Raw genomic sequence first — 16,953 nt, 5'->3', positions numbered from 1 at the left:
AATTCCTTCTCCTCTTGAAAGGTCAGAAAAACGGGCTGGTTAGGTCCCTGTTGCTTCGAGCAAGCGCAACCACCACTTATAAAGGAAGAAAACACAGTACTCGCATCAGTTTTGCTCTTAAAAACTCTGGAAATCGGCTGATATTACAGTGAACGGGGCAATAAAATCGTGTATTAATCAGCAAAATCAATGGCCTTCAACCATTCGGTCTAATTCCTACTCTCTTCCTATGTACAGGAACTAAAATAGCCCAATCTCAAAATGGATGAATGTACAACTACAAATACCTGTCCCAGGCCTGCCTCGGAAACACAGCAAAAACCCTACCTCAGGATCAACACAGCAATGAGTGTTAGGTATACAATACTTCATTTATGCACGGTAGATGCCAAAGCTTTAGCTCGTTCCTCGTTGACCTCTTGATGACCACTCTCTACCGCGTCGCCGACAGGCCTTTCGCCGACAGGCCTTTCGCCGCCATCTAGATCCAGCTTGGCTGGATCGCCTGTGGAATTCCTAAAGCTGTCTGAGGTCGAAAATCTCTGCCTGAGATATTTCTGGGTGGCATCATGCAGCAACTTCATCATACCACCAGAATCTGACCCAGGCGAGAGATCCTCCTCCCGCTCCGGCTGAATATTAAGATCAATCTGACCTTTAAAAGGTGAACCCGAGCTTTTAATCCTGTTCATTTCGTCATCAGAACCATCATTACCAGCTTTTTTCTGGCTTGGGCTGCTATTTGCAGTGTTGTTATTGCATTGTGAAGGGTCGTCTTCTGGTAATTTTTCTGCGAGTGATAGGTTCTGGTGTTGCAACTTCTTGCGCGAACCTTCCGCTTCTTTCTCCGACTGTTTCTTTTCGCGCCTCAGCATCAGGGTGCGGAAACGGCGCTTCACAGTTAGACAGACATTACATGTGCATGTCTGCTTGTGTTTTGGGCCCTTTCCACTAGGGGGTTGAATACAAACAATACACGAACACCCTGGTCGGTGCCGAGGGTGCTTTGTTGTGGCTTGAGATGGTGAAGAAGATGACGGGAGCACCTCGCCTTCTCCTAAGATTGCTAGGTTGGCGAGAGTGTCCAGCCCCTCCAGTGCTTCCATATTCTCTTGTTTAGGAGCCTTGGCTTTCTTAGAAGGTGCTGCACAACCATAATGATGGAAATCAGATCAAAGTCAAAAAACCATCAAACCGTAAGATACAATTCAATACACCAAACTTTTTGCTCAGCATTCAATTTCCTACATGTGAATAAAGTTAAACATTCCCCACACCCACCCCTGAGGAAAAATCTCAGTTGAATAAGGCTGCCTAGAATAAAAGAATAATTAGGCTTAATAAAATTTCGTCACTTTGGATTTGGACCTTGTACTATTATTCAAGCCCTTCAACAGATCCTAGGCAGGTCCTCTAATGAACCATATAGAAGTTTCCATCAGTTTAAGATAAATCAGGGCCAAAGGTCCCATGGCACCTTGCTCCGACCTGAGCTAGGCAACAACCAAATACCCGTTGATCTGTGCTTGATGGTCCCATTACACCACTCACTTGGGAGTTCTTACTCCATGTTACCAAATTGTAGAAAATGAGGGAGCTACTGTCCAGGAATTTTGTAAGGCATTTCATACAGCATCCTAGAAATAGCACCCAAGCACGAGGATCCGCACTATGCAATGGTTATCCATTGTTTGCAGCTCCCCTTGCTATTTTCCAAAGAGGCTCCTACGTCTCAAATCTGCAAGTTTTCCCATTACAGTTGGATAACTCGCTGCTAGGCCAAGGTCCATTTATTGAGATATGATTTCTTGAAAGAAAAGCCTCATTTTGTTGTTAATCTAGACACTGAACACAGGCTATCCCCAGATGACTCAACAATAGTACTATGTTCAGAACCCTTCAACTGCCATTAGGTTGATGGTAAAAGGAATCCTGGGTTGCAAACAGTGATTAATATGCATGAACCATAATGCATGTACTTACGCTAATAGGACAACAAACATGTATAATAGAAGACTCTGGTCTTCTATAAGCAAAGATTTTCGTCTTTGCTCTCTCAGGCTCCAAATAATACTATGAAACAAATAGCAACTTTTAAGTCTTGCTATTATCTTTTGGATACATGTGCGCATGTACTAGCACATAGCTATGGATATGGAAAAAAACTTTTGTTTGTGTTTAAATACCGGTTTGTGGCAAATCTATTTGCTTCTGTGCATATTTGGCAAAGCCATGTAAACAACTTCTGAAACAAATCCAAACTTCCCCTCCTTGAAGGATCTAACTCATTTTTGTCTCCACATTGTAATATTGGTCCATTTCCAAGATTATAAATGTGGTACCATTCAAAGGCAACATGACAAAGTCATAGGCCACAACAGAGGCAATCTGTAACCAGTAATATAATAAGAGTGTAGGCAGTCATATTGTAATATTTTTTTGTCTCATTAATTTAAACCAAAGTACAGGAAGTCTATCCATCTATCAGTGTCCCAAGCAAACCATACCTGGATTATTATTAGATAGCATATCTTCAATCTCTTCTGCCGTCAAGACTTGAGCCGCCGAGCAAGATGATCTGAAGAAACATAATACTTAGAGCTATGGATTGAATGAGCAAGGTAATATACATATTTTTCTATGAAATGTGAAGGTTAAATGGCCAAATGACAACAGTTAAAAGAGCGAAGACATTCTCTAATGAGCATGGCATAACAGAACCAGAGGCTCCCAAAACAATAATAGGAAAAAAGTCATAGATCAGCAATCAGAGAAATATCATATCACTCAAAGCTCCCTATTTGTTGATAGAGTTGCGAATAGCATACTATTCCCCACCACAGAGAGAAAAGGACTACTGTAAATCTACAAGTCTAATGTATCCTACAACTTATAAATAAGAACTAGTTTCAAAAAGCTCATGGGGACATTATAATTTATGCGTGAACATTAATACTAAGGCATGACGGCTGTATAACCCATTTCAAGGAAAGAGTGGAAACTACAGTACCTTTCTGGATCCCAACTGTTATCAGCACAAGTCCATTTTGAGGGAAGAAGGGCATCAGCTGGCAATTTTCTCCATTTCAAGCAGTCTTCGCATTGAGCCCATTGAATCTTTTTTCTGATACACATGAAATACAAAAACATGCCTCAGAATATATTTGACCAAAACAAACACAAAATAAAAACACTAACCATTTGCATATTACTTTAATATATATAGTGATAGGGATTCACTCTTAGCAGAGAGCAGCATTCCAAAGAAGACATTCATAGGGATGATGAACGAATCTCTCATTTAACATAGTGATCCTTACAAAAATTGCAGCTATCGTTTCAGGTTCACAAGCTTTTATGCTAACTAGTATTTGATGTATACTAGTTTTCATGCTTATCACATTAATATACATCCATAATCTCTAAATTGTGTGTCAGAACACCAACTCCATTTACTCATGTAACAAGATTCCGAAATGAACAGTAACAAAAGCAATGGTTGGAGCACTAAACAAAGTAGTTTACTCATGTAACAAGATTCTGACATTAACAGAAAAAAAAAGCAATAATTGGAGCTCTAAACAAAGTACTTTACCCCACAGCATCCGTCCTAAAAACTGTTGGCTTCCCGAGTACTGGAGCATCCTGCCATAACAAACGTGTCACAAATCAAGCCTTTCCATACAGCATAATTTATCCTGCGTATTATCTCAGAGCTAAAAGAACCACCATACACCACCTAATACTCATATACCAAAATCTTCATTCAATTTTTGGTCCCCTTTTCACCCAAACCACAACAGACAAAGTGTAGAGTATTGGTCAGCCAAGGTAATTAGATTCTCAATAGTTCTGGCTTTTTAATAGAATAATTATCTGGTAGAGGTGGTCTCTATCCTTTTGGTAAAGGGGAAAGCATTCATGTACATAGCCAATATGTAAAAAATTGAAAACAGCTCATTTCATATGAAAGAATATGAAAAAGTCTTTTACCTCATACTCCTCAAACTCAAAGCCCTCAATTACCACTACACTAGGTCTGTGATTAGGAGGTGGACGAAGCAGTCCTTGAGCTTCTTCCCATGTTAGTTTCAGCTCTATAACGTCCTCATTTTCAATTCTCAGTCGCTTACTTTTTGAACCCAAGGTACTACTCTTCCGTTTTCTGGACAAGGAAGATTTAGCCCCAAGAACTTCTTTTGCGATGTATCCAGATTTATCAACTTTAGACCATGAACTAGGATCTGCCAATTCAGCCTGCTACATTGGGGGAAAAGGCTTAGAATTCGTGGACTGCTTTTGGAACAAAAGTCCCAAATTTAAAATCTCAACCATTGAATTGTACTCACATCTTGCACAGTAATTCCGCTGCTACTCTTAGCCGTTTCATTCTCCTGCAGCAAGATGAAAATAAAGAATTTATACTTCAATTTAATTTGAAACATATTGAAACAGACATGCTATATAAAGCTTTTATTTCTTCTAGAATAGTCAAACAAAAAGATTGGCATAGGATTCAGATAATCAACAGCATTACTAAGCAATATAAACAAGAAGTTCCATTTACATTTCAGGAAGCCGGTAAATGATATCTCCGAGGTCTAGCATGTACACAAATAAAGCCAGGAAAAGTCAATTATTGCACGAGTCCAGACCTGATCAGATGGGGGAGCAGTTGAAGCCTTTCTGAATCCCATGATCAATTTTCCCTCTGGTTCTAACCGACTAAAGGTTACTGAGAGGGAACAAAATCAAATCTCAGTCCTATAGCCAGAAGAATAAAAAACTTATAGAAATAAGGCAATGACATTTGTCAGCAGCAGTAACTCAGGACGAAAGGTCTTGTCGACAACAACATTGCTCCTACTGATTATGCCAAACAAGTTTTAATAAGTGTAGTACTGCACTATCCAATCATGTATAGTTCCTAGAGGGTAAAATATCGAGTTTGATGCATCCTATTCCGCAACTGTAAGTATCTTACCTATGTCTCCTGCTTGCAACTGCATGGACTGTATGCATGGCGTGACTCCTTCCAGAACATACATTCTACTGTTATTATTGGGCCAAAATCGAAATTGAAATATCCACTCTGAGCCTTTGGCATCCTGAACTTTGAGAGGCAATCCTTCAGGCTGAGAAATAGGCGGAAAATATGCCTGTACAGTTCCACAATTTCACTTGTAAACTTTTTTTGCAATAAGTAAAAACAAAAAAATTTCAGAAGAGGGTCCAAAAGAGGAACCACCCATTTTACAACTCCAGGAAAATGGAAAAAATGTAGAAAGTTCAAAAAAGAATGTTGAAATCTGAGTGCAATGCCAACACCCAAGAAACTTGATGAAGATATCCTTCAAGATTTAAATCATAAACAAGAGATGTTCCAAGTTTTGGAAATGCAAAAGATGTTCCAAAGTTCTCAAAAAGCCCTTATTTTTATTCAAATTTGAAACAAGCAAAATAACTTTTGCTTTATGAAAAAAAACATTTGTGTTCTCGTAACTCAAGTTGAGTATTGTCTAGACCAGTTCTTCATCACATGGCCCAGGAATGGCCGAACCCTAAAGCTTCTTTCACATTTGTGTTCATCACGCTATCTGTTTGTGGCTTTAGCAATTTTGACATCCTTTGATAGGACGAATTAACAAAAAAGACCCAGATAGAATTACAAAACTTCTAACAATGTATGAGAGCCTTTTCCAAAATGGCAGGTTTTCAAATAATCAAACTTCCATTTTGTGAGCACAAAACTCGACCTTAATTCTTTATGGTCAGACCTCATTGCAGCTTTTTTTTACAACTTGTCATTGCCAGGGGGAAAAATGCAAAACCACCCTAACCAATTTGGGATCAATTGCAATTTTGCCCCCTGTTCTTTTAATTTTTCAATTATCTATTGTTGAAATTTACTGCAAATAGGCACCCAGATCATAAAGTGTCAAAAATACCCTTAAAGTCATTGCAAACTCCCTCTTGGACTATTAATTAGTTGGAGTCACCCCATTGCCCCTTCCTTAACCCAAATATCTCCATAATTTCCAGCAAAACCCATACATCTTTAGATCTGCGGACCTTAATACCTTAGTCAATTAATATTTAAACTAATGGTACACCTTGGGCTGCCGTCTTTGGCAACCCAAAGTGTAGCAAATTTGAAGAGAAGTCTAGGCCAACAGGTACTTCCTTTGACAAAAAGAGGAAGAAACTGTGATGTATCTTCTAAACTTTCCAAGGACAAGAATCGTTTGGGCTTTGACATATGCTTCTATAGGTTCAAGCTGGGTCATTGCGGGGTCTATTAAGCAAGAGCTATGAGCATGGAAGGGTGTTCAGATCCCTTGTCATAATATAAAATGGATTTCCTCAATTCCCCTTTTTGTTTCCGAGTGGTCTGGAAAGACCAGAACGAGAGACCTTTCGAAGGCGAAAACCCCTCTATCCAAACACTACGTGAAAATTGCTTTGCAACTATAGACTTCTGGTATTGTGGGGAATAGGTTGATTTGGATTAGAGGTATAGTGGGGATCTACTCTTGATATAAATGCTATAAATTATACATGGGTTTCTTTTCTTGTAAATGAGCTCTCTTTTGGCTTTGAGCTTTTCTCGTATGGGTTTGCAACTTCTTAGTGTAGTGAGTTTTTCTTTACTTACGGAAAATAGAATGTGATTCACGATGCTTCAAATGGCATAGAGGTTGCGTAGGAGCACATTCCTTCTAGAGGTAAAACAACTTTGAGAAGTTCAACTAAGTTCAATATTAGGATCAGCTTTTCTATTTCGCAACAAATTCAAAGAGATGAGGAATAAGTTGCAACACAAAAAGAGGCAGTTTGCAATTGACCACAGTTGGAGAGGGGTTACGTGCAATATTCCAAAATAATATAATATAAATTGATGTCGAAAGGAAAATGTTAAATATTGAACTACAGGTTTTTCTTTTTAAAGGGGCTTTAGAAATACCAATCTTTCAAAGACTATTTGAAATTGCCATAATTTTTCTTTGCTTGTTTTTTCCTTCTTATGTTTAACTTTATTCTTATCACTTATGTACTTCTAAAGCATCTCCCGCCAAAAATTGTGCACGAAAAAGTCTAAAGTTACTACTGTAGATGTCATATCTGAAAACCAGCAGTTCGCCTACTTAATCCTCTAGGGCCCAAATAACTGAATTTCCTTCCCATGATAAGTGTAAATGGATCGGCTCGATCTAAAACTTGAAATGATGAGTGTAATCCCAAAAAAAAGTTCATAGGCGATTATTAATAGAGTTGAGACAACCAAATTCTGACGGATCAACATAAATTTATACCTAATTGCTCCACATATAGTTCCTCTAATTGCCTTTATTAAACAAACTAGAGCCAACCTGGAGAAAGTGGAAACTATCTAAGAGCCCACAAGGGAAGTGTACGAAAAAGGACTTGTTACGTCTTTCCCATCATATTTTTACTCTCTTGTCAAATGGTGAACAATAAGTCTAATTTTGAAAAATCATAGAAGGAAAATCCCAAATGACTTTAGATGATAATGTTTTCAAGTTTCACAGTATTAATGTTATATAAAGGTCAAATTCCAATTGCACAATTAAAAGCTAAAACAAAATGTTAAAGACCAAAGCCACCCCAATCACCTCTACATTTGGTTCAATATACAAGCTCAACCGCTTTTCTAAAGCAGCAGAGGAACTGCTCAAATAATGCCTACATACCATCGCGATGGAAAAATTCCCAATCTCTCTTCACTTCTTGTATAGCAGGAAGTTAAACTTCATACTTCTAGTTTGTTGGAAATATTAGAAACAGCCTTTTGTGCCTAACTTTGTATATGGGTGGCTTCTACTCGAAGCCCTTTTGAATAGGGGCGGTACCCCCTTGGAACGTTCTTAATGAAATCTCATAATTGTAACAATTTAGCCAAGATGGTCTTACCTCAGCACATTTTTTTGGCAGCACCAAACGTCCAATTTTACCTGCATCACTAGCACTCAACATTTTCTCAAACAGAGGAGTGATTACAGAGTTCGAGCTTTTAAAAGTTAAGGAATAGGATCATGAATGCTAATTATTAGCAGAGGTGAAACTGAACCTTCCACCATGCTGATATTGTACTGAACAAGTAATGGAAGTAAAAAACGTGCTGAGCTAAAGAGTTGGATTTTGAATGATAAACAGTAGTCAAAAGTCATTTTCATCCGGTCTATTGAAATTGTAACCCTGTTCTATCAACGCATTATAGTTACTTTCTTGGGGAAAACACCAAAAACAATTATATAGAGAAAGTTATTAAATCCATCTTTCTATGAGCTGCTATAAATTAAAAAAAGCACATAGAACAAAAGGATACTCTCCAGAGATTTGTTGTAGCTCTTGATCTGTTATCCTGGGCCAATAACGAGGAAGTAATTGATTCCTTCCCCTGGCATCTCCTCGAGGCCTTCCATTACGTGCATGACTTTCACCAGATGAGTTAGTATCATTGAGCATACTTCCATAGAAATGCTTTCCCAGCGTTGAGGGTGCTGGCCGAAAATGCCCTGCAAGTCCTATGTGACCATTTGAGTCATTGCCCGAAGCATGCGGCACAGCCAATCCATATGGTGGAGTAGATGGATCCTCCTTCACAGAGGTCGACTGTTGAGGATTGATCTTGCATGGATTTAGGTGGTCGTCGCTGTTGGGTCCTGTAAGAAAATGTTGAAAGCGGGAATTTATCTCAAGAACCCTCTAGATTGTCCTCACATGATCATCAGAGTATGAAAAGCAATACCTGCAATGCCATTTTCAAGTTTCTCGACTGCACCAAGCTTCACATTTCCATTCATAAATCTGTTGGAGAAGTCTTCTATTCTCCTATTGTCCATGGAAGAAATAGAATACCGTTCACCAACTCCAAATCGATCCATGCTTGTGGATGCATCATGTGGCGCCCTAGGCTGCAGCTCAGGACGGGACATGGATGTATTAAACAGAGTAGGTGCCTGCCTCCAAGGTACAGGACCTGATCCAGCTAATTGATTCCAATTTTTCACAGAAAGTTCCTTAAGTCTATCAGGAAAAGGTGCATGGAAAACCAAAGATGGCCATGCTGGATTTGGAGTCTGAAAAGGTAAACATGAATTAATACTTCAGTTAAAAGAGAGGCATCATTATCTATGAGTCATGTCACAGAGTCATGTCACACGAGTGAAGGATGGTGAATAGGAAGAAAACACATATGCTGTTCAAATGGTACATAAAAATGACCATATACCAATCTCATGCCAGAAACAAAGTTCCACTTAAGTTGGATGATCTATGGAAATGATACTTCTACTTTACTAGAGGACTGTGAAGAGAAGTGGAGGGGGAGAGAGGTTGTGAAGTCCAAGCAGGAATAACAGCTTAGTAATTTTTTTCTCATCACAAAAGAACAAGGGTCCTTTTCTTTTTTTCGTCGAACAAGGGTCCTTATTAATTGGTACATAAAACTAAAAATATTATTGCAAAGAGCACAAACATATTTAATATGTCCAAAATTAGATGTAGGCACGTGAACCCATAGAGCACAGAATTTTGGCTTCATCCTTAATCATATAGCAAGAAACATGTTTATAATGACATCTTGTGATGGCAAGATAATCACTGTACGACAAAGCACGATAGTTTGGAAAAGCTTCACATGTTAAGCTTAGAAATAGACATTCAAAATATGCGCAACAAATTTATCAAACTATAACTGACGCTCATGGTTTATCTTGCTAAGTTGTCCATCAGTTCTCCAAGCTGAAAAGTCAAATACCAGTAAAACAAAAATATGGCATATCTGAGACAAAATCGCACCAGTAACTCTTCTTTTCTTTCGCCACTATATTCAGTTTCACTTTGCATACTTTGCGATGCTCAATGAAACTGCTAGTTCTATATACCAACATCGTAAATGATCCAACCTCCAAGACCAGGCATATCCCACCAATTAGAGGAACTTCAGTCTCTGTAGTTTCAACTATTATGCTTTGTTCAGGAACTCAAGAGGTGGGGAAATTTCGGGGGTGGGGAACTATTAAAAACTTTCCCTCCGCGTCTCTCTCACAAAAATTTGAAAACATTCATATTTTCCTCACCCACTTTCATTCCCTCCCCTTTTCTCAGTTTACCAAACGGAGCCTTTGTGCATCAACAATGTCAATTCAGCTCTCTCACAGATATCTCTCAAAAGGACATTGGTGACGAGAAATATTTATCTCAACATCTGCTCTCAGCAAAACACTAACAAAGAAAGTATATACCAATGCCGAGCATAAGCATAACAGCCACACAATATGATCAGAACTTGAGAACTTTTTCATTCTTGGGTTGATAAATGAGAACATGAAGGCTAATAAGTTAGACTTGCACAAGATACCCAACAATAGTGAGATTCATAATTACCAAGACTAAGTTTTTCCGAGCACATGACATGCACTCAATTCCTCCGGGATCCAACAGGGCAAATGCAAGAGCTGAGACAATACATCCACAATGTACCCTCTGCAAAGGAAATTTAGCGATTATCATGAAATATAAAACAACAGAATAAAACAACCGATTTGACATATCTTGTCTTTTAACATCAACTAAGAAGCATACATCATCGGGGTTAGTTTTCTCCTCACCTTCCCACATGATTCACAACACCTCCAACCAGAAGCATTTGGGTGAAAAGTTTCGCAAAATCTGCCTTCCTCATAAATATTGCTGAAGCAGAGAGGAACTTGGAGTAAGATATTCAACAAAGCCATCATTTGACATATTAAAATTGCTGAAATAAAGACAACCTTAACTATAAATTGTCCCCAAATCTTAGAAAGGAACTTAAATTAGAAATGTTCTTTCGAGATACTGTAATTAAATCAAGGTTACACGTTCACTATTTGGCTTTTGTGTTTCTTCATCCCGAATGAACTAAAAAGTCAATGTGGTATTGTGACTAAATCTTACATAGATCATGGCGGAACTTGTTCACTCCCAATTCACACGCTCTAGTCAAATTGTTTCATATAGTAACCAATCAAATCGTACAGGTAAAATTTATGAAGTTCAAGTTTACAATGTGAAAACCTTGTAATTAAATCAAGACAAATATCATAAATCTAAATGAAAAAATCTATTTACAGTCCTCTAGCTGAATAGAAGAAAGAAGCTAAGCAAAGGGAAAAGGAAAATTCTCATAGCAATACTATGCATGATTAAGCTATCGAGTACACAAACTGAACAGCAGAAACAGATTAAGGAAACAGAGAACTGCATTAATCAAGAAAGGAGTGATTTAAGGAAAGTTTGGCAAAACATTTGAAAGGAGCTTTGAGCCCATTAAGCTCTTTGGGACAACAATGAGGTGTTGCAAATATCCTTCAAAAATAACAATGAGGTGTTGGAAACACCGTGTGAAAGACTTTGAGCCTCAAAGTCGCTTTGATAATGCCCAAAGTGCAAGCAGGTCTCCCCTTGCCTTGGCTTTAAAGCATTCTTGGGAAGCCACTCCAATTTGTAATGAAGTTTCAATCTGCCCATTTCACCCTTGTTTTTATTTTATTTTTTTGGTAAGATTTCACCCTTATTGAAAAGTGATTATTCCACATGTGCCCCTTCAATCAGTCTCTTCTCCTCCACAATGGTTACAGTACCAAAATGTGGCGAGCATGGACTGGCAACGGGAAACGGTGAATGGGATGATGGTTGAATGGTGAATGGAGAACAGAGAATGGCAAACTGCAATTAGTGATGTTTGATACAGTGATACAAATATCAAGATTCAATTAAAGAAAAAAATTCTAGACAGAAATTTTCGAACAGTTGAGGAGCCATGCACCAAGTATTTGCTTTGACTGAATCAAGTGAAATGCAAATGCTCTGCACAGTGCAAACTTTCAGATGGAAGCAGTCAAAATGCTAAAGGAACTGAACAAGGCCATGGAAAGTAACATGGCAAATTTTTCCCATTGGCCACAACTGTTTTCTGCCTCGAAACACACTTCTACTTTCTCAATCTGGACTAACTAGATACCACTCTGAAATGGATTATATTAAGCTGAGCAAGTGACTGCGCAGAAAAGTCCGCATAAAGAGCAAAAGGCGCGAAATTTATCTTCTCTTGGACTAAAAAATAATCTTTTGGGGGGAGCGAGGCGTGGTCTCGCGCGTAGATGCCCAGATATTGTATGACTAAATCACGCATGCCCCGCGAATAAGGTCAGGCTGCGAAGCTCTTTCGCCTCCCAATAAGCTACACTCTCCACGAGCGATGAAGTCCTTCAAAAACCCAAACAGCAATTCAAGTCTGTTTCCCGCTTCCACTACTCAGCTCCAAAAGTAGATGAGACCAATGTACCAAAAGGGGGCAGCGGATGGCAACACACTTGAGCTCTGTAATTCAACAGTACCCTTTCCATATGAAGACTCCATTACCACAAAAGGCAGCGAATCTCCACATCCTTCCTCGCAAAATTAACCCCAATCACGTGACCATACCAACGCACCCATAAGCGCCCGCGCAGCAGTAACTCCAAACCGGGTCAACAAACGTAAAAACCGAAACTACCGCGAGGAAAACGCTCACTCCCCCGCCCCCCCCCCCCCCCCCCCCAAAGCTCAACTGCCACAAACACTGACCCGAACCCAACTAAGAAAAACGCTTCCCAACAGCACCGAAACGGTCGACAGAGAGTGGGAAAATCGAAGGAAAGAAAAAAAGAGCCCGGCTTACGCGCATCGATCGCAGAGCTCGGCGAAGTCGCCGGCGCGGAGCCGCCAGCCCTTCCGGGGCCTCTCCGGCTTGGCCTCGGAGCACTCCGGGTTGAAGCAGGCCTTCGCCGGAGCCGAGCTCGGGGCAGGAGGGGGAGCCGGCGCCGCCATCGCCGCCGCCGCCGCCGCCGCAGCAGCAGCAGCAGCGGAGGAGGAGGGAGAAGATGCGGCCGTCGTCTACGGCCGGAAGCAATGCATAATCCCCGCCCCCAAATTCAACGCGACGAGGCGGCCAGTCAGTCAGTCGGTCAGCCCGCAGTAGCAGAGAGAGAGAAGAGGAGAAGAGGAGGAGGAGGAGCTCGAGATGCGGGGGAACGGAGAGTTGGCGTGCGACCCTGATCTGCAATCACAGAGGAGAGAGAGAGATCGAGGAGAGAGAGGGTTTTGGACGAGGAGGAGGAGGAAGAGGAGAGAGAAAGTGAAGAGAAGAAGGGGGGGGGAATTCGTGCGTGCGTTGTGCGTATGCGAGAGAGGGCTTAAAGAGCACGTCCGAAGTCGTGCCTCAGTTTTGGCGTCGCCTCTCTCTCTCTTCTTTCTCTCTCTATCTCTGCTTTCTCTCTCTTCCGATGCGTTTCTTGTTTCGGTTTTTCTATTTTCTTTTCTCCTCTCTCTCTCTCTCTCCTCCTTTTTTCCTCACGTTTTCTTTTTTTTTTTTGTTTCGAGCGCTCCCTCTTTTTTCTCCTCTTTCACTCTCTCTAAACGGTCTGTAAAAACGACGACGCCGTCCACGATCGCCACTGGGGCCGGAATTCATTATTGTCTCGCGGCCGCCAATAGAATAGTGCGCTCGCCTCGAACGGTGTCTTTGGGAATTTTATTGGATTAATATTATTTAGTCGGATTCCGAATGATTAATTCTATTAAAAAAAATCAGAGAAAATTTCAAATGAGGACCTAAAAGTGCTCTCGTTTTCTCGGAAAATGGTCTAAAATGGATTGTATCTCAAATAAGGGCATAAAGTGGATAAATCGTCTCAAATAAGGACTTTTGACCGGCCGGTAACTATTCCAATAGCCAGAGAATGGGTATTTTAGCAAAAAAATTTAAGTATTATTTTTTTTTATTTTGTTCCTTTTCTTTTTTTCTTTTTTTTTCTTTTCTCCCTCGCCATTGCTAATGACCTCCACCGGTCTCAGTCGCGAGCAGCCCTCGCATGAGTCCAGTGACCTCCACCAGGCCAATCGAGGAAGAGGGAAAAGAAAAAAGAAATGGAAAAATAATAGAAAAAGGAAAAAAAATAAAGGACGAAAATATCCTTTAGCTAGCAAAATCATATCCTTATTTGAGATTGATAAGGTCACTTCAGATCATTATTTGATATAAGGTTCACTTCATATCTCTATTTGAGAAAACGATGGCATTTTAGGCTCTTATTTAAAACAAAATCCACTTCAAGCACTTATTTGAGAAAATGATGACATTTCGGGTCTTTATTTGAGATTTTTCCTAAATTAAAAACATTGATTAAGTAAAAAATAAATTAAATAAGAAATCCATCCATGGAAATTGGTGCCTTTTTTCTTTTACTTGTTCGCATTTTTCCAAACAATATCCAACGAGAAAAAACCCCCGAGCTCGGGGCTCTCTCGTAATTTCTCCCGGGAGTTGGGCTCGCGCTGGACGGCTTTTACCAAAAACTTACCCCCCCCCCCACCCCAAGTTCCAACCCCACGCGCGGCGGCAAAAAAGAAGAGACAGAGAGCGCACGCGAACGCACGCGCGCGAGTGGGGCGGAGGCAAGCGCTGCGGATGTCGTCATGGGGCGTTTACTGCATGGGACACGCGAATCACGTAGCGGCGACGACGCCTGCTTCGCTTCCGGAGGTGAAAACGGACGCGCTCTCTCGGCGTCGGGCGTTGACGGACGTACGTCCCCCCGTGCGACGACTCCTCGTTCGCGCTTTTTACCTTGCGTCAAAAGGCTCGCGAGTCGCGAGTGTAATGAAGACGATAACACGAGAGCTCCGACTATGGTCGCACTCCATAGCCTTCTTCTTGGTGTTTTTTGTAGCAGCGAATGCTTCCGTTGTTCGGTTTCCTAAGGCGACGTCGATGCACCGTGAATGGTGGAGAGCGATTCCCATTTGCATGTGAAAAAAGGCGGCTCGCGATAGCGGTGTTCCCATGAGCAACCAACCCGGCGAGACTAGCTTGCCACGGCAGATTCATTATATTGAGAGGAAACATCAACTAATGGTCTGAAGTAGGGGTCGTTTTCTTGAAAGAGGGTTCGGAACAGGACTTGTCTGAAATAATGATTTGAATTGGTCAATTCTGTCTCAAATAAGAGCCGACTTCATAAAAGAGATCCCAAGAGTATTTGTCTTAGATAAGGGTGTGATTAGTCAAGCCCCTACGATCCGTTCTTGACCCTCTTTTGAGAAAATGACCTCACTTCATGCATTTATTTGAAATTTTTCATCAAATTAAGGATATGTTAAATCGACCTTAGGATTGGCCTGGCTAGTTGAGGAGTCGAAAGATTGGTCAACCAAAGATCACATGTTCAAATCTCATCAACTGGCAAAAACTCTCAGACTTAATCGGTCCATAGAATTTCTAGGATGTCCGATGAGCTTATGCGTACTCGGACCTCTGCGCTCGCGCTCGCGCTCTCGGACTATACAAATGAAATGAGAACATAAAGAAACATGATCCTGGAGCAAAACAATGGGGGTTTAGAAGGCGTGGCGGTCTCAACGGTAGTGGTTGAGGAGGACAACGGCAATGACCACCACCTAACAAAGATAAAATAAGAGTAAGGACGGGAGAGAGATGTCGCTGTTTGGTGGTGCAGAAGTTGTCCATTACTTGAGCAACGCCCTTGACTCGTCCGCGCACGCAACGCGAGTAATCATGTTTGGAAGAGCGTTGAAGGGAAGAGTGGCCTTCAAATTGCCGTGTGTCGTCATCCAAAGATTCATGCAAAAACTTAATCCTACCCCAAAGAAATTGTGATGGTGACGATTTCTTTAGTGACAGGTAATCCGGTTTTGCGTATGGCAAATAGGGATGGCTACAAGTTTGCTCGAATCGGATCCTGGACCCACGTCGATTCTATAAGACGGTAATCTTGTTTGGTATAGCGAGACGAGTTTAAGGTCCCGCTCAGAATGCCCTATGGACTATAGAGTTCGGAGCTGATTGAGGATATAGTTGGCCGGTACCTTGATACCCAACAAATTATAATGCTGAAACTATTCATTAAAAATACTCGAGATAATAGATAATTGCATTATTAGTTTTGTATTAATCTTATTCAGTCGAGAATATCCATTAAATTACAATTAGGCGGCTCTGATAGATTCTTATGTACTTTGTCTAAACAAGCTTGAGACCAGATGCGTTTGGAACCTGTCTCGGGTTCGGCTTCGTGTTCGGGTTCGGGATAAGATCAATCATGTTTGTGATGGTAGATAGAACCGTCGCTACCCAAGAGCCACATTTGTGAAATCATCCTAAATTCGTATTCTGTCCTTTCAATCTTGTGAAAGCTGTGAGTCAACATAGAAGGCATCAGCTACTCGAAAAACCACGTGTTTTTTTCCTTAAAGACAACAACTTCAACCGAGCGTGTTCACCCACGATCCGACATTCTTGTCTCAAAAAGACTGAAGACATCGAAGTAGGCCTAAGGTAGAAGGCTTTGAGGACTAAAGAAAGGATCGAAAGATCGAGCATCCGACGTGATGAGCCGTTAAGATCTAGCGCGACGGTTTGTTGCTTCTGCAAATCTATCGGGATAGACTAGATAAGGGTTTGGACGTGCGTCGTGCGTCGATACAAAGCAAGACAAGACAGGCATAGGATCGATCAAGAACTGCCATGCACGTTTGTAGTTCCTGTTTTATTCACATAAAGGCCACAACATCAACCGAGTCTGTCCATACATGATCCAACATTCTTGTCTCAAAAGGCTGAAAAAATCGAAGCAGGCCTAGGGAAGAACTTTGAGGACTAAAGAATGGATTGAAAGATGCGACGTGATGACCCGTTAAGATCTAGTGCAATAAGTTTGTTGCTTCTGCAAATCTATCGGGAAAGACTAGATTAAGGTTTGGACATGCGTGCATCGACAAAAAGCAAGACAAGACAGACATAGCATTGATCAAGAACCGCCACGAACGCTTTGTAGTTATTCATAACTGCTGAACTCGAACGTGTCTAGGGCACGCCAAACAATGCTTTGT

General features: G+C 40.9%; 1 protein-coding gene across 2 annotated transcripts; it reads right to left on the bottom strand.

Annotated features, from left to right (window-relative positions):
• Positions 1-109: 109 nt before the first annotated feature.
• On the bottom strand, positions 110-12,994 carry LOC115687913 (B3 domain-containing protein Os07g0563300-like). 2 transcript variants are annotated; one of them, XM_030613620.2, is made up of 14 exons: positions 12,725-12,994; positions 10,635-10,716; positions 10,411-10,509; positions 8,771-9,101; positions 8,348-8,684; positions 7,933-8,029; positions 4,985-5,159; positions 4,656-4,735; positions 4,350-4,394; positions 3,994-4,260; positions 3,596-3,645; positions 3,011-3,124; positions 2,508-2,578; positions 110-1,144 (listed from the first exon to the last, which is right to left on the bottom strand). In XM_030613620.2, the coding sequence occupies exons 1-14, from the start codon at positions 12,871-12,873 to the stop codon at positions 369-371; spliced, it is 2,673 nt and encodes an 890-aa protein (XP_030469480.1). In that variant the 5' UTR covers positions 12,874-12,994; the 3' UTR covers positions 110-368. The 2 variants fall into 2 exon arrangements, with proteins under 2 accessions (XP_030469480.1, XP_030469481.1); XM_030613621.2 differs by having other exon boundaries at positions 3,994-4,257; positions 12,725-12,993.
• Between the last annotated feature and the right edge of the window lie 3,959 nt (positions 12,995-16,953).

This window comes from Syzygium oleosum, unplaced genomic scaffold, assembly GCF_021117445.2.
Source record: "Syzygium oleosum isolate NSW1041296 unplaced genomic scaffold, Sole_v2.1 Sole_v2.11, whole genome shotgun sequence".
NCBI lineage: Eukaryota > Viridiplantae > Streptophyta > Magnoliopsida > Myrtales > Myrtaceae > Syzygium > Syzygium oleosum.
This window is presented reverse-complemented; position numbering and strand designations above follow the sequence as displayed.

What these genes read in the sequence shown, in the direction of transcription:
- LOC115687913 (XM_030613620.2), bottom strand. Translation starts at nt 12,873, where the DNA reads ATGGCGGCGCCGGCTCCCCCTCCTGCCCCGAGCTCGGCTCCGGCGAAG. An exon ending in ACTTGAAAATGGCATTGCAG is followed by an intron (nt 8,685 to 8,770) that starts GTATTGCTTTTC and finishes ATTTTCTTACAG; the next exon opens with GACCCAACAGCGACGACCAC. An exon ending in TTGAGTTTGAGGAGTATGAG is followed by an intron (nt 3,646 to 3,993) that starts GTAAAAGACTTT and finishes TTGTTATGGCAG; the next exon opens with GATGCTCCAGTACTCGGGAA.